This window comes from Theropithecus gelada, chromosome 13, assembly GCF_003255815.1.
Source record: "Theropithecus gelada isolate Dixy chromosome 13, Tgel_1.0, whole genome shotgun sequence".
Taxonomy (NCBI): Eukaryota; Metazoa; Chordata; class Mammalia; order Primates; family Cercopithecidae; genus Theropithecus; species Theropithecus gelada.
Window position 1 is genome coordinate 33,132,230 of NC_037681.1, and position 27,724 is coordinate 33,159,953.

The 27,724-nt window shown below is 47.8% G+C and overlaps 1 protein-coding gene across 3 annotated transcripts; it reads left to right on the forward strand.

Annotated features, from left to right (window-relative positions):
- Positions 1-177: 177 nt before the first annotated feature.
- On the forward strand, positions 178-26,316 carry TRIB2 (tribbles pseudokinase 2). 3 transcript variants are annotated; one of them, XM_025354041.1, is made up of 4 exons: positions 1,182-1,435; positions 1,628-1,883; positions 6,571-6,863; positions 23,900-26,316. In XM_025354041.1, exons 3-4 carry the CDS (start codon positions 6,709-6,711, stop codon positions 24,366-24,368), a joined length of 624 nt encoding a protein of 207 aa, XP_025209826.1. In that variant the 5' UTR covers positions 1,182-1,435; positions 1,628-1,883; positions 6,571-6,708; the 3' UTR covers positions 24,369-26,316. The 3 variants fall into 3 exon arrangements, with proteins under 3 accessions (XP_025209825.1, XP_025209827.1, XP_025209826.1); XM_025354040.1 differs by having other exon boundaries at positions 178-1,883; XM_025354042.1 differs by lacking the exons at positions 1,182-1,435; positions 1,628-1,883 and adding an exon at positions 184-313.
- The last annotated feature ends 1,408 nt before the right edge of the window (positions 26,317-27,724 follow it).

Sequence of the window (27,724 nt, forward strand, 5' to 3'; positions counted from 1 at the left end):
GGCCGGGTGAGGGAGCTGCGAGGCCGGTGCTGGCGCCCCCGGCACCGAGCTGCAATGGCAGCGACGCGGGGAGCCGCCCGAGGACTGGCAGCGGCGGGGCTGATTGATGGGCGCCCGGCGCAATGAGGGGGGCCCGGGCGGGGGCGGGGCGGGGCGGGGCCGGCTCTGGGCTGAGCCAGTCGCGGGGGCGGCGGGGGGGCGGAGGCTCCGTGGAAATGTGTCGGTGACATTGAATGGGGAGACCGAGCGCGAGCGAGGCGCGCGCGCGCACACGCGCACACACGGCCCCGCTCGCTCCGAGATCCCCGGCCACGTAAGTAACTATTAATACCGCCTCGCCGGGGGATGCGGGCGTGCTGAGCGCGGGGATTGGCCTCGGGCACCGTCGGCCGTCCCCTTTAATTTTTAAATACACGGTCCCCTCTTTTCTCTGGAGGGGGGGGGCAAGCAAGAAATCAAAGAAGGAGGAGACAAGCCGTCAATTTTCTTCAAAACAAACCCCACCGGGCAATTTGGGCTCGGGGTAGTGGGAGACGGAGTGGTTGCAAATTATTCCAAGACGAGATCCAGTTCTCCAGCGGGAGAGGGGCAAAGGAACGCTGCGCGTTGGAAGGGCCGGGGACGCAGCTCCCATTGCAGCGCCCGCAGGACCCCCGCAAGCTCGTGCCGGCGAAATCGGAGACCGCCGATCTGTGCTCATTCTCTCTTGCACGTCTGGCTGCATTCGGAGGAAGACCCAGGGCGCAAGCGAGCGGCGACAGCATGAGCCTGTGCTGACCTCCGCGCGGCGGGCCGAGCCCAGGGCTTTGTCGCGGTACCTGCGCCCAGCCCGCGCCGCAACTCTGTGCCCGGCTTTTGCAATCTTTTGTTGGCAGCGCTGACCGCTCCAAGTTAAATGCTCCCTTGCTATTTTTCTTTTTTTTGTTTGTTTGTTTAATTTTTGGAGAGCTCGCGATCTTGGAAAAGCCTCAGACGCCATCTACAGTTAAAACGTAGGTAACTGCCCTCTCTCGCACCCCCCCCTTCCACGCCCCCCACCCTTTCCACCAAAAAAAGGGGGTGCAGCGCGGATTCTGGCTGCCGTGCGTCGCCAGCCGGTAGACCCGTGCTTGTTTCCTTTCTCTTTTTGTTTGACTTCTAACGCGTTGGGACTGAGCCGCCGCCGTGAGCGCCCCGAAGACTGCACAAACTACCGCGGGCTCCTCCGCCCCGTCAGCGATTCGGAAGCCGGCCTGGGGGTCGCGTCGGGAGCCCTGGCGCTGCAGCTCAGCACCCTAGCAGCCCGGGTACTCATCCAGATCCACGCTGGGGACACACACACAGAGTAACTAAAAGTGCGGCGATTCTGCACATCGCCGACTGCTTTGGGGTAACAAAAGGACCCGAGTTGCCTGCCGACCAAGGACCCCCAGGAGCCGGGCTCGGAGCAGACAAGGTATCCGGCGGCGCCCATTTGGGGGCTTCTAACTCTTTCTCCACGCAGTCCCTCTCCTGTCCCCTCCCCTCTCGCTCCCTTTTAAAATCAGTGGCACCGAGGCGCCTGCAGCCGCACTCGCCAGCGACTCATCTCTCCGGCGGGTTTTTTTTGTTTGTCGTGTGCGATCCTCACACTCATGAACATACACAGGTCTACCCCCATCACAATAGCGAGATATGGGAGATCGCGGAACAAAACCCAGGATTTCGAAGAGTTGTCGTCTATAAGGTCCGCGGAGCCCAGTCAGAGTTTCAGCCCGAACCTCGGCTCCCCGAGCCCGCCCGAGACTCCGAACTTGTCGCATTGCGTTTCTTGCATCGGGAAATACTTATTGTTGGAACCTCTGGAGGGAGACCACGTTTTTCGTGCCGTGCATCTGCACAGCGGAGAGGAGCTGGTGTGCAAGGTAAAGGGCCAGGGGGTTGCTTTTTGTCTTTGGAAGGGGCCCGAGGGAGCGGGAGGGCGCCAGGCCCTCGAGTCTGGGAGAGGGAGATTCGCTGGATAATTACCGTGGCCTTATTAAATGGGTTTATTTATTTATTTGCTCAGGTTCGATAAGTTGCGAAGTTTTTAGACCGTTTCAGACAATGGGGCGGGCTGCAGTGGGGGCGTTTCGGGGAGAGCCCGGGGAGGGGAGGGCGGCGGGACTGCGCGGGGGCCACGGACACGCGTGCACCGAAGGCTCCAGGAGCTCTCTGCGCGAGGCCGGGTCCCGCTGCCCGGGGGGATTTCTTCCTGTGTCTAGCACCCTCCCCTTCCAGCAAGGATTAGGGAATCCCCCGGTAGTTTTAAGACTGATGACTCCGTTCCTTTCGCAGCCATTGTTCTTAGCAGCGGGCAGGTGTTAAACCTTTGTTCCGAAGGTGCCCTTTAAAACAGACACACAAAGGTGCCCCCTCCGGCCGAGCCCAGGGGCCCAGCGCAGGGAAGGAGTTTACAAAGACCTTTCTTCTGCCTGGAGCCTTGAGAGGAGGGTTGGGGTGGAAATCAAAGCCGGAGCACTTTCTGGTGAATAGTGAATGCTTTGGGTCTTTCTCTCTGGTCTTGGTCTCTCTCCCCATCTCTAGACTTCCCTGCCTGCTCATCCCCCCTTTTCCGTTCCCCCCTGAACACACACCTTTGCCTGTAAGGTTAAGGAGCTCCCATTTGGAGCCCCCAGGGATCCGCAGTGGTAATACCACTGCGATGGACACTTAGGTTTTCTTTTTTGTCTTTAACCCTGAACAGTGACTGATTTATGTATATGTGTGTCTGTGTATCTTTATGTGCACCCACCGGGCCCCAGACAAGTGGATGAGGGGCGAAATAGTTTCCAAAAAAGAAAATAACTACAATAGAGCATACTACTACCCAGAATTGGACATAGATCAAGGATTCATTGTTACCTGATTTTAGATTTGCTGTTTTTTTTTTTTTTTTTTGAGGGGTAAGGGGAGAGTGGGGTGCCCATTCTGCCTTTGAAATAGTCTCAGGGCACGGTTGTGCTGCAAATAACACATCGCGCTTTCGCCATTCACCGCAGACTACTTTCCTTATTTCATAGTGGACTGGAGTATTTCATTGCAAAATTTGGGTTTAGTGGAGATCTCCAGTCAGTTTTGCGATTGTTTAGTTCAGACCTTAGGGAGAAATCGGAGACTCTAAATGTTGCCCTTTGCTTGTCCTGAGCTTTGGTATTTTGCATCTTCTCTAAGTTATTGAGACCCAGAGCAACTGTGCCCGGTTAACCAAAATTCAGTAGCTGGATTGAATTCTCAGAAGTCTGCAAGGTTGCACAATAGGATAGTCATCCTTTGAAATGAATGAATTCCACAGAACTGCCACTCTTGTATGAAATATGCACAATCACCCAGCAGTGAATATTTTCATTCCTTTTGCTCAACTTCAGTAGAGCATTTTAATATTTTTCAAAGGCTGGAGAGGCTTTTAAGTATAGGGACTCTGCAGCCAAATTCTGCAGGGGCATCTGGCTGTTACTTCTTTGTTTAAAACCAGAGGTGACTCTGGCCTCTGCTCTTTCTTTCTCCAGATTTTTCAAGACATATTTCACTTTGGGCTGACCTTACAGTGTCATTTGCAGACTTGTGCTCTGGCCTCAAATTGGACTTAATCTGCTGGTTTAGTTATTGCAAAGATTGAATCAGCCCCTCACCAATTATAGTGTGGCTGCAAGTGGATTTAAGTGCAGTATCATTGTTCTGCTTGACAGAGGTCATCCCTTTAAGACACAGCAGCTTCTGTTTTCCTGACTTTTTACCAAAGATGATGTGGGTGACTTCTTATGCAAGCATAGTTGTGTATCTCCTAAGAAGCTCCAAGAGAGGTTTATAAGGCTGCTTCTCTGAACTGCGCTGAGAGATATATATGCTGTGGTCTCTTAGCTTACTTTAAGGCTCAGTGAAATCTACACATTGAATCCAGTTCCTTTTGATGTCTTAGAATAGAAGGTTCTTGTTTCCTAGCTGTGTGTTGACCAATGAAAAAATTCTTTGCAAAAACAGATCAAATGTAAAGATGCTATTTATTATAGAGGACTGCATAGAGAATTCCCTAGGACACTCTTTGGAGGAATAGAGATTCCAGAGTCATTTAAACAAAATAATCAAGGCTGCTTATTGTCTCCATGTGCCTACTTTTGCTAGATAAATGAATGAAGGCGTTTTAAGGAGTCTTTAACTGTATGTTTTCATGGAAATACTGGTAGCTGCTGTGCAGATTGACATAATTACTATCTTGGCAGAATGGGTACTTTTTTTTTTGCAAATGTTATTAATGATGGTCTAATCTTACTGCCTTATCTGAACTGTCACATTACATAACCAAGGCTTCAAATTAAACATGTAAAGAGGCTGGCACCAGGCTTGTAGCTTGATTTTGCACGTGAAGATGATGGTTTAAATACCATTCCAAGCCCCTAAATGCCCCTGATAGCTACTAATAAAAGTTTGGCTCCTTCCCATCTGGGAAAACATAAATACTTATTTTATTTTTCATACTCTGTCCACCATCTTGGAATTTGGTCTCTTCTACAAAAGGTATGGCTACATTTGAAGCTGCCACAAATATGTTAGTTTTTTAAAAAATTCTGTCTCCATTCAGTTTTTCAGCAGTGGAGCAGGATAATAGGCTAAAAGTGCTGAGCAAAAGTCACCTTTTATGTTTTTGTAAATGCACCTGGAAACAGGAAGTAGATTATAAATAATCATAACTCTGAGCAGTGGCGACAGAAGCTGCAACCCGGTATTTCAGAACACATCATCTTCATTATATAATGCAGTGTTTACGTTAGCCACTGCAAAGCTTATTCCTCCTTGAAATTTTTGAGCCTTCCCTGGGTTTCTGTTGCCTGCAGTCAGGGTGTTAAAGTTGATTCAAGCATTGCAGATTCCTAATTGAACAGGCCTCTTAGGTCACCGCTCTTAGGTCATCATTTGACGGTATCAGTGTGTGATTTGTGGTCTCTGGAGATGTTGAAGTATTCTTTCTTAAATTCTAGGTTATAGTGGCAGCAGCTGTGCCGCTTTTCTGAGATGCCTCATTATGGTTCATTCACAACATTACTGTTAACTTTGCTTCCTTGGCCGGGTTAGCACCAACTCTCTTGAGGTTTTACATCCCTGTTTGACTCACAGATTTTGTTTCAATTTTTTGAAGCTTAGAGCAACTTAACTCGTGGATTCTTAAATAGCAGTCTGTGGCCTCGGGTGGGCTTCAGAAAGCCCGTGAATCCCCTTAAAATGAATCCGGTATTGTGCATGCATTTGAGAATGGGCATTGTCAGCTAAGAGGGAACAGAGCTTTTATCAGATTTGATGTGACATCAGGACCCAAAAAAGGTTCATACTGTTCTAAATCAACATCTTCATTTTATGAAGCGGAGGGAGGTCCGGCAACCCTAAGCTCTTTATCCATCTCATCCAGATTACTGGTGGCAGGGCCCGGATTAGTGCCTCAAGGTTGCCGATTTCCAGTCCAGCATTTTTCCCACCACACTGCAAAATGATGATCAAAGAAAGTATGCTCTAACTAGGGAAAAAGCGATTTAGGCAGCTAAATGATTGTGAACTGATAGCATGCAGTGCATTGTTAGGGCGTTCCTGTCTTAGATGCTTTCCAGCGAAGCTCACCCACGCATGCCCCTGGCTCACGCACACACTGAATAGATTCATCTTACCCACATCCCAGGCAGATAGAAAAACCACATTCCAGACCCAGGGACTTGTATTCCTGATTTAGTGGAGGTCTCGAAATGAATGAAAGCGCTTTTTTTTATAACCTCAAAAATTCTCTGTAGTGTTCATTTCTGTTAGGTCTGTTTCAAAAGGTATTGAGGGTGCCTTTTCTTTTTAAGCAACCCCACAATGAGTTGGCATTTCACAGGCTAATTTTGATTCATAGAAAATCATTGCATAACTGGTTCATTGAGTTAGATATCTGTGGAGGGAAGAGAGGAAGAAGCAAGGCTGCTGCCCTATTAAGAAGGATTGTATTGTATTCCTACCTCTGCCACTGGGGGCTCGAGTTTTGACTCATTCTCTGAGCCTCAGTTTCCATATCTGTAAAATGAAAGTATTGAATTAGAGACCACTAGGCAACAGCTAGCGATTTAATCTCTTAATTGCTCATGTGTCGTATAACGCGTGTTTATGTGCATTTCTTTTCCTTTTTTTTTTTGTTTTTGAAGGTAAATAAAGTGTTGTTGATGTCATTTGAGGTGGATCACTTTCCATTTTTGCCTTAGTTCTATAAACACGCAATTGGGCTAGAGACAAAAATAATGAAAATTATTATTTGTGTACTGTATTACATTTCGCAAAGCACTATCACCTTCATTTTCTCATATAATCTTCCTAACACTGTAAGTCAAGTATCAGTTTCCCATGTAATACATAAAGATTTGGAGGCTCAGAGAGGTTAAGTGACTTGTTCAGTGCCACACAGCTGGTAGAAGGCAGGGCCAGTATGGTCTGGGTCCAAGTTCAGCATATTTTCTGTCATCTCAAAAGCCCATGCCTGTGGGAGGTGCAATGTTGTGTGTTTTGGTTGTACAAGAGGCACCTCTGACTCTGGTCTTACTGTTAATCCTGTCGTAGGTGTTTGATATCAGCTGCTACCAGGAATCCCTGGCACCGTGCTTTTGCCTGTCTGCTCATAGTAACATCAACCAAATCACTGAAATTATCCTGGGTGAGACCAAAGCCTACGTGTTCTTTGAGCGAAGCTATGGGGACATGCATTCCTTCGTCCGCACCTGCAAGAAGCTGAGAGAGGAGGAGGCAGCCAGACTCTTCTACCAGATTGCCTCGGCAGTGGCCCACTGCCATGACGGGGGGCTGGTGCTGCGGGACCTCAAGCTGCGGAAATTCATCTTTAAGGACGAAGAGAGGTAGGTCTCATTCCTATCCAGACCTGGGGACTGTGATGGACTGCTTCTAACAACAGCTTCCTGGAAAAGTCTTGAATGGACATTTTTTTTTTTTTTTACTGTCTGTGGTCCAGATGAGGGGAAGGAATCTTAGGAGGGCTAAAGGAAGTGAATATTGCAATTTTCAAGTGTTTCGGGAAAGCAAATAGCTACTGTTTTAAAGGTGTCATCTGGTGCTTAAAGGACAGGTAACAGGATATTCTGCGACCCAGTGAATACGGATGATTGGTGTCTTGAATTCCGAAGGTGGCTGCAAACCTCTGTGGCATTTTCAACGCCAGTAAAGGCAGGGCCTTGAAAATTCTACCTGCAGAACACTCAGCACCCACAGTCAGTCATTTATAATTCATTCATCCATGCACTCATTCAGTAGCTCTTACCTAAGCTTATATTAGCTATTAGTCACAATTCTCAGTACTATTAATATCTAGATGAATTAGATAGTCAACTGACCGATGAAGGAAATGCTACCAGCTCAGAATAGAGGTCCGTGCTGGGTGGGATGAGAACTGGGGTGGTGGGGACATGTCAGTTCTCCCTAGGACTTGGAGAGTCAAGGAAGGTTTTATAGGAGGGGTGATTTTGGAGCCAAGACTTGAAAGATGACTGTATTTCAGGAAATGTGGGAAAGACCGCATTCCAGGTGAGGAAACTGCTGATGCAAATGCATGGCACTGCAGAGGTCTTGGTTATTTGAGGAGACAGCTGGACAGGATGCAGGCAACTGGGTTATGCCATTAACTCATTACCTTCTATATAGCAGACGCTGCTGGGGCCCTGCTTTCTCTCCCAGCTGATTTTGATTATAAGAACTCCTTCAAGCACTCTTTTTTTCTTTTTAAGAATATGAGTTTGGAGGAACAGAGGCAACAGATCTATATTCATTGCTCACCGTAGTTCGTGAATGAGGCTCCACATAACGTGGAGACCAGCTCATGTCTTGATCTTTGCTTGTGAATGCCTTTCCCTTTATTAACAAACTGAGAAGGGGCAGCTGTTGGAAGATCTAGAGTGTGGAACCACACTTACCTTTTCTCTTCCGCTCAGATGCCTCTGCCCGTGGAGCCTGGACATGTTTCCCCTGGTTTTGCCTTTGATGCCCTCTGTGATCTCGGACTGGTCCTTCGTCTGTTTCCACCCTCCCTCTGCCAGCGTCATATTTCTCCTTCTGTTACCTTCTGTATGCTATATTGGCTCTAAGGTCATTTCAATTAATAATAAATTGGCATATGTGCTTCTTTGAATATTCTCATTTGGAAGATGAATATATGTGGACTCTCAACAGAATACTGACAAAGGTATTCTCTTTACCCTTCTATGTTCCACCTTTCTTGGAAATTTAATAACTGCATCTACAAAAATAAGAGGTCGTATTTGTTTACCTCTTACCATAAGGTTAAAGTTTAACTTAATTACCTCTCCCTATTGGAGAAGTGAGTATTATCATGTCCATTGCATAGATGAGAGCTCCAAAGTGCAACGTGGTGAAGTCCCTTGAGTATTATCATGTCCATTGCATAGATGAGAGCTCCAAAGTGCAACGTGGTGAAGTCCCAAAGTTACGGACAGGAAAGAGTCGAAGTAAGGCCACATTCACTAGTAAGTCAGCTGTCAAGAAATTCATTTGTCTGCCAGAGGGCATGAGGACAGCAAATGCCCTTTCGCAGGGATCTGTGTTTTTAAATGTCATCTTTGATTGTGTTTCCATAGGAAGGAACTCTCGGGCACCAACGAGTAGAAGGAATGGCCTGTTCAGGAATAGGACCCCCATAGTGAATACATATTTGTGCAGATGAGTAGAGCAGAGTGGAGGTCCCCAAGTCATAGAACATGGGAACGAAAGTGGACCCGGAGGTTGCAGAGTCTGTGTGGCACTCTCTTGTTTTGCTGCCAGGAGGCAGAACTCCAGAGGTGAAAGCATGCCCCAGTGCGCACAGCTAGCTAGGAGCCAATGAAGCCAGGCCTCATCGGGGCTGTGGAGGGCTTTTACTCCCAGCCTTTGCTTCTCCTTTATGAGTGTGTCATGGCACAGCCAAAATCCTTGATGTCCCAGGACCCAGGGAAGAAGCTTCCCACCTCAGGAGTGTGTACCTCTGACATTTCATCTGGAAGTTATGTTTGACTTTTGTGAAAGAACGTGACCCTGTCCAGAGATAACCAGCAAGGAGTATCCAATGTGAATGGGAAACCAAAACAATTCCCTGGACTAAACATGTCAAAGCAAAAGCCTTTTTTTCATTTTAAAGAGCATTTTCCAAGGTAAAAAGAAAATGTAAGGGACTGTAGGGAGCTGGCCTATGTAGTCCCTACAGTACAGTGGCATGTGTGATAGCCCCTTTGCCCATGCAGCCCTGTTGCCCCATGGGCCAGCCTTGAGGCTTATGCCCTGTAGGACCTTGGAGAAAATGGTAACTCCTCCACCTGATCAGTGAGGTTCCTTGGCCTCATGGCAGGGTCACCTTGCTTGCTCAGTTTCGCACAGCCAGTCTGAGGGTTCAGCCAGCCTAGAAATACTGTCATTTCATCCAGAGTTCTTCCTCCAGCCCAAGTCACGTGGAGGTCCCAGTGGGCTGGCCTTTCAGGAACATGACAAGTGTCTGTCTGGGCAGCTCTGAGAAGGTCGCTTCCGTTTTCAAGGACATTTTGAATGTTCTCAACAGTAGCTGATTGATAAGAGCTTTTTTGTTTTTCTAAAATCCAACTATCAACTAAGGAATCATGCCTAGTCACCTTTTTCTTCTTGTTGTTCTGTATTTTAACCTCTTGATTCCAGAATGTGAAACTTCTGCTCTTTGTCCCACAGTGTATTTCTCCTTCTCTGCCTCCTGGCAGCCTTGAGTTTCATGGCAGATTCTCTTATTTGGCCTGCATGGTGGCCTACATGGAGCCCATCGCCAGCACTTCCTGAGGGAAGAGTGTGAGGCTAAGTGTCAAGGGCCCAGAACCTCATTGGCTCCATGCTTGCTGCTGGGAACTCTCATCTTCTATCCTAATTGCATCACTTAGTGGAGCTAAAGCTTCCTTCTCCCTCAAGAACATCGAAAGTGTAAGGAAGCAATGGGTTACATTTTAAAGGCTTTTGGAAAGCTAAACCGTGGAGTCAGTGTCTGTTTCTAACCTTTCGGGCATTGGTCCCACGGTGAAAAAGCACAGAAGCGAATTTGGGGAGTGCTGCTTTATTCATCTTCTGACCATTGCACACCTCTTTTGTGCATCAGTCTTCTCCCTCCCAGTGATGTGCTTCTTGAACTCTGGTGATCTGGAAAGCGATGGAAAGTGCAGGCTTTACGTATGAAACTGGCTGAGGCCCACCTGGTGCAGAACAAGACCTGCCTATGGGCTGACTCCTTGTGCCTAAAGTTTCGATTGTGTGCCGTCTGGGACTCTGCATCCATGGCCATCCATGGAAACGTTCTTAGTGGAACTGCCAGCGCCTTCACTCCCGTCCCCCACTGGTAGCTTTGCAGGCAGACACGGATGATCCTAGTGTTGTGTTTGGACCTGATGCCAGCGTGCCTTGTGCTGCTAGGTAGAAAGGCAGCAGCTCAGAGTCTTCTGTTTCCATGTTACTTTGATTTGAGTTTTAGGTTTAACTTCTGGCTCTTCTTAGCTATCTAGTCTTGGATAAGTCATTGAATGTTTCTAAGCTGCGGTTTCCTCAAAGCAGAAATAATAATGGCATTCCTGTCGGGCAGTTGTGAGGGTTCAATGAGATGATTCTGTGACTCACTGGGCAGGGCAGGCACTCATGATGGGACATCTGTTCCTAGAGTCATGGATGAAATAGTACCATTATAGGAGAGCAGTTCCCAGGACTCAGTGGGTTCTTGAAGAATTAAGGCGGTCTCTTGGGCAGCGTATTCTGAGAAGAGTGGCATCGGGGTTCAGATTTAGGCCACATCCTCCTCTCTGTTTGGCTTAATTATAATCATTAAATTAATGCCAAAGGTCAAGTGCATCTGGTCTGGAACCTGAGGCTCAGAAAGGCCAGATTGACCATATGTGCGCTGGAGTACGCGGCCACAGGCACATGTAGGGGTTGAAGGATCGTACCCCACCATGCCTGGATCAGCGTCTGTGTTACCGGCATTGGACTGCTGCTTCTCCGTCGTACCCAGAGATGTTTGTGCAGGGCAGAGCTTGGTTCTTTTTGTTTATACTGCTGAAAAGGAAAACCTCAGGGCCCAGAGGCATTGAGCAGCATTTTAAGGAAGTTAATCTCCAACTCCAGTTGAACTCACCTGGCCACACCCTGTGCATCCACAGTTCCTGTAGTAAAATCTCAGACGGTCTGTGTGTAGTAGTGACCACCCTGCTGGTTGGGGCTCAGAATCTGATAGAAGGCAGTACCCACATCCCCAAAGTGCATGCCCCGTGCACTCTGCCTCCCCCTCTCTGCTGTGGCATTGGGGTGACCTGCTTGATCGGTCTGTTCTTAGAAGCCCCATGTTTCAAGCCCCTCCAATTCCATTTTAATTCACGGGAAGGCCTAAGCTTGGGAGAAGTCCTGTTACTTCTATGTAGAGTCAGAGCTGCTGTCTGGATTCCAGTCCCTGCTCTTGCACTTGTTAGGAAAGGACCTTGAGAAGTTACCTAAGCTTTGTGCCCAGACTGCCTCATCTGCAAAGGGGAAATAACAACAAGACTTCCCTCATGGAATTAAATGTATTAACACAAGACAACCCAATGGCTAGCACACAGTCGGCCATCAGCGGACGGGAGCTCCTGCCTAGCGCACAGTCAGCCATCAGCGGACGGGAGCTCCTGCCTAGCGCACAGTCAGCCATCAGCGGACGGGAGCTCCTGCCTAGCGCACAGTCAGCCATCAGTGGGTGGGAGCTCCTGCTGACGGAAGCCTCGTCTGCACTCAGTGTCACTCTGTGCTCACAGGGCCAGTTCCCTGGCTCCCTCAGGATGCGAAGAGCCCTTTGAGCAGGTGCACCCTTATGCTGCTCAAGGAAGGTGGCTGGGGCCTTGTTCCCACAGCACTTCCTGTTTGCTTTTGCCCATTGGATTTCTCTCTGGGTTCAAGGCTTCCTGCCATCCGCCTGCCACTCTCTGCCTCCAGTCTCAGTTCAGTGTTGACATTTCTTGCACAGAAGGACCCCATGTGAACTGAGAAACATGCTTCTTTACGTGTTTCTTCTTTGGGTAGAAGATCTTTATCTCTTGATGTGACAGGTTTCATTTCCTCTGCTTTGTGGAAGCCAATCAGTGCCTGCTTCTGCAGGGTGGAAGCTGCGACTCTTGGCAGGAACTCAGTGGCCCGGGGGCTTTCGGTATAATAAACGCCACCTGCCCAGATCCACAGACCTGTGCCTCCCCGTGGGGTGGAGGCCTTTCTCCTTCCCCCACCAACAGAGGTCAAGGCACTCTTTCTCAGCTCTTAGTATCTTTATTGGCTCTTCCTTTAGATCTTCAAGTTGCACCCGCCTCCATTGAGGTCTCAATAGCTAACAAAGTACAGAGGGCAGGCATCAGAGCCCTGGAGACCAGACTCAGCTTTTCTTTCATTAAAAGCTGTGTACATTTTTTCAAGTTGTGGGCACTTTGTGTTTTGGGAAAATACCTTTCGTTTTTGCTTTGAAGGAAACAGAGCTCCTGGAATTCCCTCATTTATAAGGAACCCCTTTATGTACTTGAGGTATTGCCAACTTTTGGGGAAGGCTGGCGAGCCTCCTGTTCCCCACGGTGGATCAGTGATGTCTCTCCCATAGCACTCCCCTTCCTCATCAGAGCTCATCTCCTACTGTATTGTGATGGTCCATATGTGCCTCTGTAGACGGTCCTTGTGCCCTGCTGGGAGCTTCCTGGGGACATAGGCTGTCTCATGTTCACTGCTCCTGGCACAGGTTGGGCCTTGCTATTTGTTGACGGAATGTCTCCTTTTTTGAGTGGGAGCAGCTCAGGTTGGATGCTAATGACAGAGAGAGAGAGGCAGGGGTAAGTAGAGCCTTGGTGTCCGAGTCATTGCCTGGAATCAATCCTGGAGTCATTGCCCAGGAAACTTACACATCCCCGATGGAGATACCTTTTCATAGAGAGCTATTTTCAAAGTTTCCCATCAAGTGAGAAATTTACCCATCATTTCCCTTTTAATGATTTATGCAAAAGTGACATTTATTTAAGACATTGTTTTCAGTGTCTATGGCAGGCTGTAATTTTATTCATGAAGGGCTTTTCTAATCACAGTGAGAGAGGGGAGAGCTTCCTCCAGGTTCCACGCTTATAAGTAGACTAAATAGTAGATATTATTCAGCAGGATTTCTTGCTGGGGTGCTTACTACTTGTACTTTGTAACTAGTTGATGGGCTAGTGTGTGTCCCCAAGCAAACCAAGCAGACCACTGACTAAAACAGTGGTCAGATTTTTTTATTACTCCATTTAGCCCTATGGTCTTAGGCTGTCTTCTCTGAAATCATGAGAAGAGACAATGTATTAACATGTTAAGTGTCCGGCACAGTGTCTGGTGCCCTGCAGCTACTTGAATACATAGCCGTCATTATTGCTCTTGGGCATCCTCTGATGTCGTTGAGCCTCATAACCCAACAACCTGGAGATTCAATTATTTATTTAACAAATATTTATTGAGCACCTATTATGTGCCAGGCACTATTCTTGGTGTTGGGGATACTACAGAGCCCAGTGAGACAGAAACCCTGTTCTCAGGAGACCTACATTTCGATGAAATTATATCTAGGGCCCACCATGTGTTTTACCCGTAATGTGATTCACAAATTTAATTCTAATTACCTACCATATTTAAATTAATCAATTTAAACCCAATGAGTAAGATACTCTTATTTTCACCGTTTTACAGATAAGAAAATTGATTCTCAGAGTCTACTGGCCAACCAGTGGCAGACCTGGGGTTGGTACCCAGGTCCCTGGCTCCAGAGCCCAGGCTCTCAAATACTAGGTTGTCTCCAGGAAATAGACAACAGGTAAACTACCGTCTCTTATGCCCAACCCTGAGAAAGAATTTTCTCATGCAGTTAGGCAACAGGTGTGCACCAGGAGGACCTGACTAGCCAGGGTCAAAACTAGGCTTACGACTCGGTTTTCCTGAGCAGTCATGGACTGGGCCACCAATGAGCCAAGCCCGCGGGCAGTCCTAGGTCCTGTTTTCCCATTCTCTGGGTGTTTTTTTTTTTTTTTTTTTAATCCCAGGGAACTATACAGTGGGCTTCATTTCTTTTTCTATCCCCCATGCCTAGCACTAGACTTAGCAGTACTTAGGAAAGTATAACTGTTGATGCCGTGGATATACAAATAGCCCCTTCTGTCCCAGTGGCATGAATATCATAAGAAAAATCCACTAGCCATATTGACAGTGGAAGGCAGTGGATGGAAACTCATTTTCAATGTTTTTTTTTTTTTTACTCAATACTCTTGGGAGTTTCTCGAAATCATGGAACAGAGTCCAGTCTATTTGAAATTTCTTTAGACTCTAGCCATTGCACTGCTTGAGCAGAGTCTTGCCTAGATGCCCTGAACTCCAGACAGAATGTTGGAGTCGGGGGATCTTAGATATGGGGGTCATTCTATCTCGCAGACATTTATTGAGCACCTACTCCGTCCTCCAGTGCTAGGTGTTGATGGTACAGGAATCAGTACAAGAGAGTCCTTGCCTAATGGACGTAATCATGATTCAATAGTTACTTAGCTGTAAGCATTATTTAACAGTTCCAACAGTGGAGTATGGTGTGGAGAATGGTCACCTCTGGGAGGTGATGAGCTCCTGCGCGAGGTTGGCCTGAGTGCTGTAGTACGGATGGGGAGGTGCCAGAAGGCATGAGTCAAGCCAGAGGCACAAAGAACCATGTGTAGGGAGGGCTGTGCTGCTGGAGGGTCACCTGTGCTAGGACAGAGATGAGGCTGAGTCCAGGGCCTGAAAGACACACCCCTCACCTCCAGCTTGACCTGAAGCCCAGAAGGAACCATTGAAAGGTTTTTCTGGAATGCAGGGACAGGTTTGTGATTCTGGAAGTATATGTGAAGGATGGACTGGGTAATAGCAGCCGGGCATGGGTTCCAGGAAGAAGTGGCTCAAACCGAGACTGTGGCAGTGGGATTGAAGAGGTGGGGGCAACAAGTGGGGCTTTAAAACCGACCCTTTTATCTCGAAAAAAATGAGGAGGAGAGTGTGCGTACCCAAGGTCCCAGATGTGTTAGTGGCACAGCCAAGAGCAGGACCCAGGTTTTTCGACCCGATCTCATTCATTACGTGCCTGAGCGCACAGCTCCACAAGCCTGCGTGGGGCTCCCTGTCGAGGGCAGCGTCCCCATCTGGCCCTGCGAGTGGGTGCAGAGATTCACTTGCAGGCCTCACTGAGCTCTGTGAGCTCCCACCCCACACCTGGAACAAGACTGGGAAAATTCTGGACCCTGAAGCACTCCTAAGCCACCGGGCAGGGCAGCAGCACCACCGCTGGGTGTCCCTGGCCAGCACTGAGCCTGCAGAAGCTTTGTGGAGAGGTCAGTCCATCATACAGGGGAGGAGGGACTCTTCAGGAGCCGTGGCTGAATGTCTCAATGCAGGGAGTGAATGGAGTATTGATGAGGAATTCCTGTCAGCGTGGCATCCTCTTTCTTGGGTTTCCCTTTCTGTTCCTATGGCGACAGGATGGACTTCCTCTGTGAAGCCCCAGCGGCCTGCAGGCTGTGCTGTGTGGTGTCTGCGTGGGGGCGTGGGAAGGTGTTCAGGTACAGTGAGACTCCCCTGTTCATCCAGGTACCACAGATGGGAGTCAGGGGCAGGAACATGCCCCTGCATGCGGACGGGGCAGGGGTTCTGTCGTGGCTGGGTAGATGGCACTGCAGAAAACACCTGAGTATTTGAGTCAGATTGGGTTTCTTATCCCCACTGTGCTATTTCCAAGCAAGTTCCTTCATCTGTCTAAGCTGCTGTCGTCTCCTGCATCAAATCGCTGTGGGCACACCCACCTTCCAGATTGTGTGGTGTTGTAAGGTAACGACGCATATTCTCTCCCTGTAGACATCTCTCCCTCCACCACGACACCCTGAGATGCTTCCCCTGTGGCTTACCTGTTGCTCTCCTGCCCTGAGATGCTTCCCCTGTGGCTCACCTGTTGCTCTCCCTGCTAATTTATGGGCCACTTGAGGTAGGAGTTGGGGTGGTTCACTGACTCTACAAGACCTGGTGCAGAGGTGGCTCTCAGAGGTGACTGTTGGAAAAGTCTGTGCATACAGGAACCAGAATTAAATGCACGACAATTTATTTGGAATCGTTTAGCGGCCTGTGAAGTTCTAATGAGGCTGCCAGGCCGGCATAATGGTGCCTACGGTGCCAGGTGGTCCTTCCCAGGCCGTTGGTAGCAGTCGTCCCGGGCGGGACCCTGGCTTTCACAACTGGACTGGCTGCCCAGAGTAGTGTTTCAGTAACAGTCAGGGCAAGGTCAGATCTGGCAGCAGCTAACCTTTTCACTTGACCCTTAAGCCTATCTGGACCGCCTGACCGGACGGCCTTCAGTGATTTCTCTGGATTTCACTGACCTTAGGCCACCGGACTTCCCATCCCTGCCAGGCCCACTTTGTCTGGCTGAACTCCCAGCTCAGCCCCACCCTGGCCCACCCTGTCCTGATCTCTTCCTGCCAAGAGCCCAGGGTGCTGTTTAAAGATTTAAAAGCACAGCATAATTTGCTCGTGGAGACTATTTTTTGATCTTGTGGATCAAGCACTAAACTTGGAGTTAAAAACCGGGGTTTGAATCCCAGCTCTACCACTGGCTTGCGAGGTGGCCTTGGATAAGTCAGATCTGCTTTCTGTTCCCTCAGTTTCTTCATCCAGTAAATGGGCAGGTCTAACCACCTGTATCGACCTCATGAGCTATAGCAGTTAGCTGTGAATGGGATGGTTTTGTACCAGATCTAGTGCTGAATAAACTGGGCCACCAATGAGGCAACAGATGGAGACAGATTTGTCTCCATCATCTCAGGGTCTCCCTTTAAAAGTTTTTCTTTCTTTGGCCCTAAGTAAATCAGTGATTTTAGTACCAGAATGTATTTTGGAAAGAGCAATGGCAGTAGAGTACAGATGTAGATTTCAGAGCTCAGCTTCTTCAGCTTCTTTGTGTACAGCCTGGGGCATTTAATTCCCTGTGCCTCAGCTTCCTTATGTATTAGGAAACATGCGTATATCATACTTGTCTTTTACTTTGTTATGAGAAATAAGGATGCAGGCTGTTAATAATCTTAGCATCTTGTAGATGCTTCACACATAGTTTCTATTATTGTTACTATAATTATTATTAGGATATTATACGGTGTGTTGTAATCACTAGAGCTTAAGAATGAAAGGAAACTTTAAAATCTGGAATTCTGAAGCTAGAAGAGCCCTTTTCAGGCCCTGCAGCTATTTGTTCTTATTTTACAGAAGGGAAATTGAGGCCGAAAGAACCAAGGGCCACACTGGTAGTTCAACTTACTGGCCCAAGGGAGCTCTGGAGCCTGTGCTGAGAGTGGATGGGGGTGCGGGGAGAATTGGGGCTTTCAGGGCCGATCTGTGCTGCTCCACAGATGCTGGGAGAGGAACCGCACCCTGCTGGTTTTGGCTTCCTCACCTGGCACTGGGATCCGGTGACACAAGGCCTGGCACTGGGCTGGGCCGTCATTGAGTACACAGGCTGCCCACGTGTAAGCCTTGTTCATTCAGCAGGTTGAGAGCAAAGCAGGCTGTTCTCTTCCCATGCCAGGCACAGTTTGCAAAAGGCCTGCGGGGATCCAGCTTCTCTGGCCAAACCAATCCTACCCCAGGCTGGTGGCTGGCAGGGAGATGTCTCTTCCCCTGAGAAGTTACTGGAGATAACCATTGTCATTTACAGCGTTTAGTCACAAAAATTACCACACACACACCCCCCACCCCTTGTCACTTTGGGGAATGTTTATTCTTCTCGGACTATCTCTGGTACCACCACTTCCAGGAAGCATATCTTGATCACCGTAGTCATAACTGAATAAAGTGAGGGGACTGGGCTGGGCATGGAGCTGGGGAGAAGCATTCCAGCCCGCGGGGGGAACAAGAGCAAAAGACTCAGGAAGGAACAAGAGCAAAAGACTCAGGAAGGAACGAGAGCAAAAGACTCAGGAAGGAACGAGAATTCACATCTACTGCCGTGTGCTGGGGACTTGCATTTCACGCTTCCTCACCTGTCTTCTCCACGAGGCTTTTGGGTTGAGGGTAGGTGCGAAGGTTCATCTTAATAATAAGATCAGTAATTATGGTTGCCACTAGTTTTTTGCAGATCTACCACGCTGGGCTCCTCGGTAGATACCGTACTTGCATTATTACAGTTAATTCTCACAAAAACTGAGAAGATGAGTGTTCCTTGTCATGTCTGTCTCCGCAGTGTCTCCCCAGTGCCTTGAGTTGCCTGGTTGGGCAACTCAAGCAGAGTAAAATGCTTGGTAAATGTCTTTTAAATGCCTGCATGACTAGTGGGACATTTGAATTACTAGGTCCACAGATGCTTCTGTTGGTTTTTATGGAAATCAACTCCTTTGCCTGGAAAATTCATAGTGCCCAGACTGTGAGGGGACGTGAGCCATTGCAAGACTGTTCATTCATTTCTGCTCCCATTTCTGACATGTGCTAGAGCCCCACCAGGGACTCCCCATACACATTCTTGAGACTCTTGACTGGCAGCCCTGTTTCCCAGAGGAGGGAGCCAAGGTCCAAAGACCTTCAGCAGCCTCCCTGCAGTTCCACAGCAAGTCCACAGTGACCAGAGCTGATACTCACCCCCGCCTGTCAGACCTCCCTCCATTCCTCTCACGTGGTATACATCCTGAAAGGTCCTTGTCGAAAGACGTAATCCAGACCAGTTGCCTCAACCCTTGCCTAGAAGTGATGTAAACAAGTTCACAGTGTTCTGAGAAGGAAGCAAGGTCAAAAGAATGACCTACCAAGGCCAGCAAGGCTGCATCTCCTCCCCATCCTTTCTCCCGGCTTCTCTTTTCTTTTGCCCCTGTCCTGCCTGGGATGCAGATTCTCCCCTAGAGAAAGAGCAGGCTCCTGTCCCAAGGACTGGCTGTCCCCTGACACTGGGGAGGCACATGTGCTGCGCGCCTTGATGGAACCTAGTGAACTGAGCAACCCTGGTGTGGTCTCCTCCGCCAGCTTCTTGAGTAGGTGGGGTCAGGCCTAAGAAAGGTGAGCACCCAGCCACTGCCTTGCCTTGCCAGCCATAGGAGCCTATTCAGACTCTGAGCATTAGGCTCATTGTCCGTGAGAAAAGGAATCATAGTACCTGCCTTGGAAATGGATCTCCTCAACTTTGAAGAGACGGTATGTGTAAGTGCCTTGCACGCATTGGGTACATAGATGATATCTGACATTTGGTACTTTGTAATTTTCAAAGCCTGATCTTGAACCCAGGTGTCTGTGCCTTAGGACACTGCTTTGCTCTCTGACCTGGGCTGGTTTCTGTGGTTGTCCTTCTGCAGCATGTGCTGAACCAAATGTGACAAGCAGACCTGGGCCCTCCCCACTAAAATTGCATCCTCTGAGGGAAAGGAGTGTGAAGTGTTGGCTAGATGAGCTTGGGGGCAGCTGGTATTTGGCAGCATGTGGGATGGTCTTTTCATTTTAATCTCAAATTCATGAAATATCGGGCCTAGATTCTGTGTGCTCATCTTCAGATAGGAAAGGTGAAAGGTAAACTCCAGCTTGGGGAGGGTCATTGTTAGTGGACAGAGTGGAGGCCTTAACCATTTTCTGAGGCTTCCAGAAAGGGGTTAGGATGCTTTGAATGTGGGGACACCTGGCAGGAGGAGGTGAAGGAGAAAGTCAGAATCTAAAATTGTGACGTGGAAGGCGATAGGAATGGAAAAGGGCCTCAGATTTGGTCAGAGACGGGACAAAAGTGAGCTGACACAGTTGGGGAAGCATAATCCGGGCGGGGGGACATTGTGGCAAAGGCCTCAGAAGGACTGGGGTCAAGCAGGGCATGTGAGGAACAGCAAACAGGCTGGGAGGGAGTGAGAGAGCGTGTGGCCCAAGAGATGGTCGAGAGTCCCTTGCATAAAAAGCTTGAAGTGGTGAGCTCTGCACCCTGCCAAGGCTGAGCCAGGAGAAGTTCAAGTCCCTGTAGTCATATCTCCCTCCCACCTTTACTGACAGATGCCTAATATCCCCACCCCCTTATCACCATGGGAGATGCCTCAATGCTGTCATTTACAAAGCCCATCTTCTGTAGAGCTCTCACTGACTGCCACTAAACCCTGGCCAGGGAGGCAGATCATCGGCCCTTGTTCCTTTCCCGGTGAGCACACTGAAGCTCCCCCTGGGGTCGACAGCAGGACTGTCCCTGTCATTGATGGATTGCGTATCTGCTGTGTGCCAAGTACTCATCTAGGTGCTCAAGGTACAGCAGCAAACTTCAGTGTTGTTCTCTACGTACAAAATGACATCAGCCGCGTGCCCATGGGCTCTTGGAGGTGGGAAGTGAGGTGATCATCTGGAAATGATGACCATAATGATACACAGTAAATCTTGAAATGTAAATGTACAATATATCCCATGCTGAAAAGAGGAGGAGGGCTACGTAATGTAGGATGGACAGGATGAAGTTTAATAAACTTCATTCGAGCAGAGACAAGACAAAAGTGAGCTGTCACACAGTTGGGGAAGCATAATTAGGGCAAGGGGACACCGTGGCAAAGGCCTCAGAAGGACTGGGGCCAAGCAGGGCATGTGAGGAACAGCAAACAGGCTGGGATGGAGAGAGAAGGGAGTGTGGTCCAAGAGATGGTCGAGAGTCCCTGGGGGTCACCCTGCAGCCGTGGCCAAAGATGAGCTGCATCACCACTGCAGGTTTGGGGCAGGGGAACCTGGGCAAAACCTGGGCCCTTTGATACCAAGATCCATGCTTGTTCCACCGGACCGCCCCTTGTCCCACAGATGGAAGAGCTTGTTTTTCTTCTTACTATTATTTCCACAGTTGTAATTCTTTCCATAGCTATTCTGCTGCTAGAACAGTGAAATTGGAGGTGAGGGGTCTGGCTTGCGCTGGGTGAGAATGGGGTGGAGGAATCTGTGGGGAAAACTCACCGTGCCTGTGGTTTGAGATCCCGGCCTTCCTCCTCCTTTCCTCTGCCCCTTGGGTTTCACCTTTTCACCTCCATCGCATCTCGACAGCTAGTAAGTCTCATGGGCCAGCTCCACCTGCCACCTTAGATTAGGAAAAACAAAAGGACAAAGATACTGGCTTTTAATCAGCTCCATTCCGGATTAGGACATGTAGATCCTTCCTGTTTTTGTAGAACATTAGCTATAGGTGCAGAAGAGTATGTATTCTATAGATTATAATAGAATGTAAGTGAGCACATAAAAAAGGGACAGATGGGTATTACAGAATCCCAGAATGATAAAACTGACAGACTTTAAGACCGCCTTGTCCAGATGTTTGCATGACAGTGTAAATGTACTTAATGCCAATGAAGTACACTTAAAAATGGTTTAAGTGTACTTCATTGGTCTTATGTTGTGTCTATTTTACCACATAACTTTTTTAAAAGACTTCCTTGTCCAGTGCTCCTCTTTAGGTCTGAAAAACAGAGAGGTTGAGTGACTCAGCCATAGCCACACAGCAAGTGAGAGACAAAGCCTTGCCTGGAAACTGCCTTCCTAGCTCTTATCCCCGTGCCTTTTCCCATGACCACAACTATTGTTTGTTGGTGGAAATTAATACAGGAAGTAGTTACTCCTTGAGCTTTGAACTCCTGTAATCCAAATATGAGGTCTTAGAGTCAACCCAGGATTTCACCAAACCTTTTGCTATAGAGAACTCCTAGCAGCAATCTTTTGGTTAATTTGAACCTTGCCCCCAATTCTATGACTCTTAGTGGCTGTGGTGATCACGCTGAAAGGCTAAGACCTTCAGGCAGATGGAGGAAGAGAAACAGCAGGAGATGGACTTGAGTCACAAGCTCTGACTTATGACCCAATGTGGTTTTTCCAAGCTCTTTCTTATTCTCTGCTTATTTGAGTTTTTTTTGCACTTCGGGGCAAACAGGGCAGATGCTTGCATGTGTGCCTGCATGTGCGCTTTTGAGATGAAGGAAATACGAGATGCGAGTGAGATAGCCCTTGTAGATGCTGTCTTAATCCTAACTCCAACACCTCCCCATCCCTCCTCACCTTCTCTGCAAGCCCCCAGGGGTTTGATAATGGGATAGATTAACTAAGTTTATGAGACCCAAGGACTACCTACAACTCTGTGAGGCAGTGGCCCAGCCAGGAGAGTCGGAGGAAGATTTCAATTTCAAGTATGGGAAGGTAGCAATTCCTAGCTTTCCACTCAAAGAACAGTGGGGCAGGAAAACAGGAATTCCTAGGAGGCCCCTGAGCTAAGGAGAGGAGGCTGGTTTAGGACTTGGGGCGCTGGGTGGAGGAAGCTCTCAGTGACTTTCACCGTAGCCTTGAACAAGTCACTGCCATCCCGGCCCTCACAGTAGATTAGGTATAGTTAATGATAAGAATTCAACTCACTTCCGAAAGTATTTCCTGAGCACTTAATTTATGTCATACACAACAATGACATCAGATCTTACTGTGTAAGGATGCGTGCTGGATTCCAGGGACTTTAATGCAGGATTTCTTTACCTCTATTCTTGAGCATACGCTGGAGAGTCCCACTTTCCTGTCAGCAACCACGATGGACCTTAAATGGCAGGGAAAGACTGGGGGTAGGATGCCTAGTTTGAATTGGATCTTGGACTCATGGTTCTGTTCACACACACCCCACGCACACAGACGTGGGAAATTGGAATCACAGATGTGCACAGGCAGAAGATGTGGGTGACCTTAGTCAGATGTTAGAACCTAGTCAAGGACAAGGTCTTGGGAGTATGAGGGGCAGGACCGAAGATAAAGGCAGCAGGAAATCTGGGAAAGAAGACGGTTTTATTTTTCCTTTTTGAGACAGATTCTTACTCTGTCACCCAGGCTGGAATGCAGTAGTACGATCTCAGCTCACTGCAATCTCTGCCTCCCAGCTTCAAATGATTCTCCTGCCTCCGCCTCCTGAGTAGCTGGGATTACAGGTGTGCACCACCACGCCTGGCTAATTTTTGTGTTTTTAGTAGAGACGAGGTTTCACCATGTTGGCCAGGCTGGTCTCAAACTCCCAAGCTCAGGTGATCCGCCTGCCTTGGCCTCCCAAAGTGCTGGGATTACAGGTTTGAGACACTGGGCCTGGCCAGGGAAAGAAGGTGGTCTTGATATGAGGGTGTCAGCCTCAGAAGGACCAGGTGATGGGAGTCCACTCCTGCTTGAACATTCCCTGCTTCCTTTCTGGTCCTAAAGAGAGGCAGCTGGTATAGAAGAAAGAGCAGCAGCAGCAACTTAGGAAGATGTGAGATCAAGTCTTCTCCATTTCCCAGCTAACAGGTTTGGGGAAGTAACTCAAACTCTCTGAGTGTCGATATTCTCATCTGTAAAATGGGATATTAATATCCTACATGTCTAATACAAAGGGCTGTAGTGAGGCCAAAATGCAAGTAAGGTGAAAGCTCGTTGTGGACTGTGTTCTGTCACGTTAGTTACAAGTCTGCTAAAAGTTGTAGACAAAGCTGTGGGCTTCCTGGTTGGTTAGATCTCGGTTTGAATTCTGTGGTGCCCTAGCATTATGCAAATGTGACATTGAGAAAGCTACTTAATCTCTTGTTCCGTCTTCACAAGGGTGATGATCATGTGATTCATGGTTCGCTAAGGTGCTCAAGGTTTGAGCTCCCCAGTGGATTGTCAGCTGCATGAAAAGACCTTGTCAGTCTTGTTCACCCATGTGGGTGTCGTCAGCCCTGGAATAGTAGCTGGCAGCTAGAGGGTGCTCAGTGAGTAATGTTTGGCTGGTCAGATGAATGCATGAATGTGAAGGAGGAGTCTTCGGAAACACTATAGTCGGGTGTGTTATGATGCTGGTGGTCACGTGTCTCCGAGCACCCTCAGGAGCTTATGTTTTCCTCCTTTCTTGCAGGACTCGGGTCAAGCTGGAAAGCCTGGAAGACGCCTACATTCTGCGGGGAGACGATGATTCCCTCTCCGACAAGCATGGCTGCCCGGCTTACGTAAGCCCAGAGATCTTGAACACCAGTGGCAGCTACTCGGGCAAAGCAGCCGACGTGTGGAGCCTGGGGGTGATGCTGTACACCATGTTGGTGGGGCGGTACCCTTTCCATGACATTGAACCCAGCTCCCTCTTCAGCAAGATCCGGCGTGGCCAGTTCAACATTCCAGAGACTCTGTCACCCAAGGCCAAGTGCCTCATCCGAAGCATTCTGCGGCGGGAGCCCTCGGAGCGGCTGACCTCGCAGGAAATTCTGGACCATCCTTGGTTTTCTACAGATTTTAGCGTCTCGAATTCAGGATATGGTGCTAAGGAAGTGTCTGACCAGCTGGTGCCGGACGTCAACATGGAAGAGAACTTGGACCCTTTCTTTAACTGAGCTCATGCCCCACAGAGACTGAGCAGGTACCAGGAGTGAGCGAGGGCAGCGGAAAGGAGTTCTTCCAGGGGACACGAATTGCCTGGCTGAGTAGCAAAAAAGACATTCACACTCTTAAGTTTCTTGGTTCAGAGAAGGATAACCTTCAAGGAGCTGACTGACCATGTAGCATGGGCCGGGCAAGAGGCGTGGGATGGGGGTTGGGGTGAGATGGATGGGAGCCCCCCTGGAGCTTGTCTTCCCTAACATAGCCTGGGAGACCACCCCTTGCCACTTGGGCCACTTCCGCCTACCCCACTTTTCATTTTGTTCCAAAATAGTTGCAGATCCTCACAGAATGAAAACTCTCTGCCTCAAACACACATCCTGGCATCGCACTGTTAGCATTTAACTTCTTGTTAGGATTCAGGGAAGGAACAGTTGGCCAAGAATTTGTTTTTCTTTGAAACAAGCCAGCCACCTAGCTGGTAATTAATGAGGTTCACTTAAAAAAAAAAATTCGGTGCACACAGACTGACATGAAACCTGGGTGCTACACTAAAAGAAAACAAAAGTCCAGTTTGTGTCTCTTAATCGCTCACTTCAACTCATTTCTTCTAAATAAACTATTTAATATCCTGGTCAGGAAATGACATGTTAATGCTTTGCTCCCTGAAGGGGAAAAAAAATCTGTCCTTTAACAAGCTATTCTGTTTTGTGTCAATTGGTTCGTGGCAGGAAGCTATTAGAAGTCAAACGTCCACATGCATTACTGCTATCTTAGTTTAAAGGGGGAAAGAAAAGGGAAGAAGAAAGGAAAAGAGAAATCCAACTCCTTTTTCATGTTTTGCTTTTGAACGATGAGGGTTTGTGTGACAGGCATTCCTCTGTGCTGAGGTGATAGCAATGGCCTGAGATTTTAGCAAGCTCCTGGAGTCTGACGCTTTTGCAGCACTCTGATCGCAACTAAACATTTGTCTTTGTTTTATTAGAAACTAGTGAAACAAAGCAGGTTGTCCCACGTGTATAAAATACAGGGCAGCTATTTCGTTTTCTTTACGGAGAATGATCCTTTTGGCTTGTAAGGCCCTCTGGTTTGGACAAAAAACCCCAGTAGAGACGAGCGGGAAGGATAATTAGCTGAAAGCTATGATGATATAAATAAAAACAGCTCTCTATCCCAATACGCACCTTTGTATTTTCAAGAACTCTTCTATTTATTAAGGAAAATGTCACATTGTGATGTATTAAGCCAGTACTTCAATTACGGGTTGACTTGGGATGACATATTACATGCTGTAGTTAACATTTATGATTTTTTTTCCTTGTTTGAGTATTTCTGTCTCTGAAATAACCTTTTACTTGGCTTTTCTAGATAGCTTTATTTGATTTCGAGTGGCAAAATGTTTTTTATTATGGCTTTTCTATTGCTGTATGATACAGAACTCTTTTGGCATAAATATTTGTGTTCCCAGTACCTCACTTGTTTGGATTTGACTGCCTGTATATGTTTTGTGAAATGGTCCTGTTTTTGGGTAGGTGACACGTGGACTCTAGTATGTAAATGTTACTTGAATCTGTGCTTCATTATAGTGTGTGGCATGTATGTGCGGCCTCTTGGATGCTTTATGCCTGCGCAGCAGGAGCCCTGTCCTCACGTTCCCAGGAGGGCGGCTTCACCCTTCGTAACCAGGAGACAAGGCGGCCATGGATTTGCCCTTGATTCTATTTTGCTAATGGAAGATATAAAGGAGAGAAGGTTTTTTTTTTTTAACATTCTGAAGATGGTGCTGTGTCAAGAAGGACCTTTTTTTCTTCCCTCTCCCCTATTTTTTAAGTACCTTGGAGGAGGAGAGATTGACGACATGCATGGTGGGGATCTATGGCCTCTGGTGCTTTGTCCTGTATTTGGTTTAATGTTTTTGTCCTAATCTCTTCAATCAATAAAATTGTGCGTATTTAACTAAAATATTAGAGTCTGGAAAATGATGATTTTTTTTTTTTTTTTTTTTTTTTTGCCACCTGTGCTTTGTGATCACCACACACCAAGCAGAAGCTCACATCTTCTTACAGGCATTTGCTCTTTCAGGGTGAGCCACTGCTACTAATTTAAGACACGGAATCTCCCTTTCATCATATCGGGGCATATGCTGTCCAATCTGGATGCAATAGCTCACACTGAATCGTTACAACAACTGTAGGTGACCTGACTTACGTTCCTAATACAGATTAGGAAATAAACCCAGAAATGTGCATGCCTTGTCCAAGGTTAAACAACTTGTAAGTGATAGGCCCAAGACTGGACCCCATGTCTGGTTAGCCACCAAGCTTGTTTACTCTTGCTACAATGTTAAGAGTCCGTATGTTCTTAGGGAGAGAGTAACAATAGCTGTGGAGTAACCAGGATTACATAGGGCACAAGTAATCCAGGCTTACACATGGTTTCCCTAGGAAAAGCCGTGTGCTGCAAATTTGGAACTCTCCTAGGAGACCACCCAACTCCCAGCAACAACATCTGCCCGGCAGCCCTTACTTAGTCTGAGATCCGTGAATATCAAGGTTGCTGGGGCTTGATAGACAGTCGCATCTATAGTGTACCTTACTTAACAGAAGTAACTACAGCCCAGAGAAGCTCATTTCTCTCCTGAAATGTTTGCTAAGCACCTCTGTTATTTCAGTGTGTGCTGTGAAGAGACATGAAAACAGACAAATGCAATGAGTAGAATGGAGTGGTGGGGTACACTCAGGATTGATGGCAGCCCATCAGATGGGCAACTCCTGTCTAGGTCTGTCAGGAGGTGTCCTGGAATGGGTAGCACCTGAAGCAGAGTCCAGAAAGAAAATAATTTAGATAATAAGAGAGACAGTAGCAGCACTCTATGCAGAGGATGGTGTGAGAAGTATTTAGAGACTTGTCCAAGTTAACACCATGAATGCCAAGCCCTGGATGGAGTTCATAAAAGATCTTGCAAAGACTGGATTTTGTGGTGTACAAGAGGATGTGGCCGAAGCAGAGGCTTCCTGGCCAATTGGACCAGTCTTCTAAATTCACAAAGTGCTTATTATTCAGTGACATCCCCTCTGTGTACTTAGCACCTGGCTCAGCAGCAGGCACCTGACCCAGTGCCTGGCACATGGAGGTGTTTAGTAAATAACTTCATGGATATAATTTGTGCCAGGGGAGGTGTCCTCTATATGCTCCAAAATTTTCTTCCAACCCCAGGTGTCTTAAGATACACATTATTATAATAAGAGCAGCCTTTTGCAAGTATTGATGCCTATCATTGACTTTTGCTAGGGCACATATAGGTTGATCCAATTTTTTTGCTCTTCTCCCTGCCTGTGATTAAGCTGACATGCGTCTGTTGCCTAATGAA

What these genes read in the sequence shown, in the direction of transcription:
- TRIB2 (XM_025354040.1), top strand. Translation starts at nt 1,614, where the DNA reads ATGAACATACACAGGTCTACCCCCATCACAATAGCGAGATATGGGAGA. An exon ending in GAGAGGAGCTGGTGTGCAAG is followed by an intron (nt 1,884 to 6,570) that starts GTAAAGGGCCAG and finishes ATCCTGTCGTAG; the next exon opens with GTGTTTGATATCAGCTGCTA. An exon ending in ATCTTTAAGGACGAAGAGAG is followed by an intron (nt 6,864 to 23,899) that starts GTAGGTCTCATT and finishes CCTTTCTTGCAG; the next exon opens with GACTCGGGTCAAGCTGGAAA.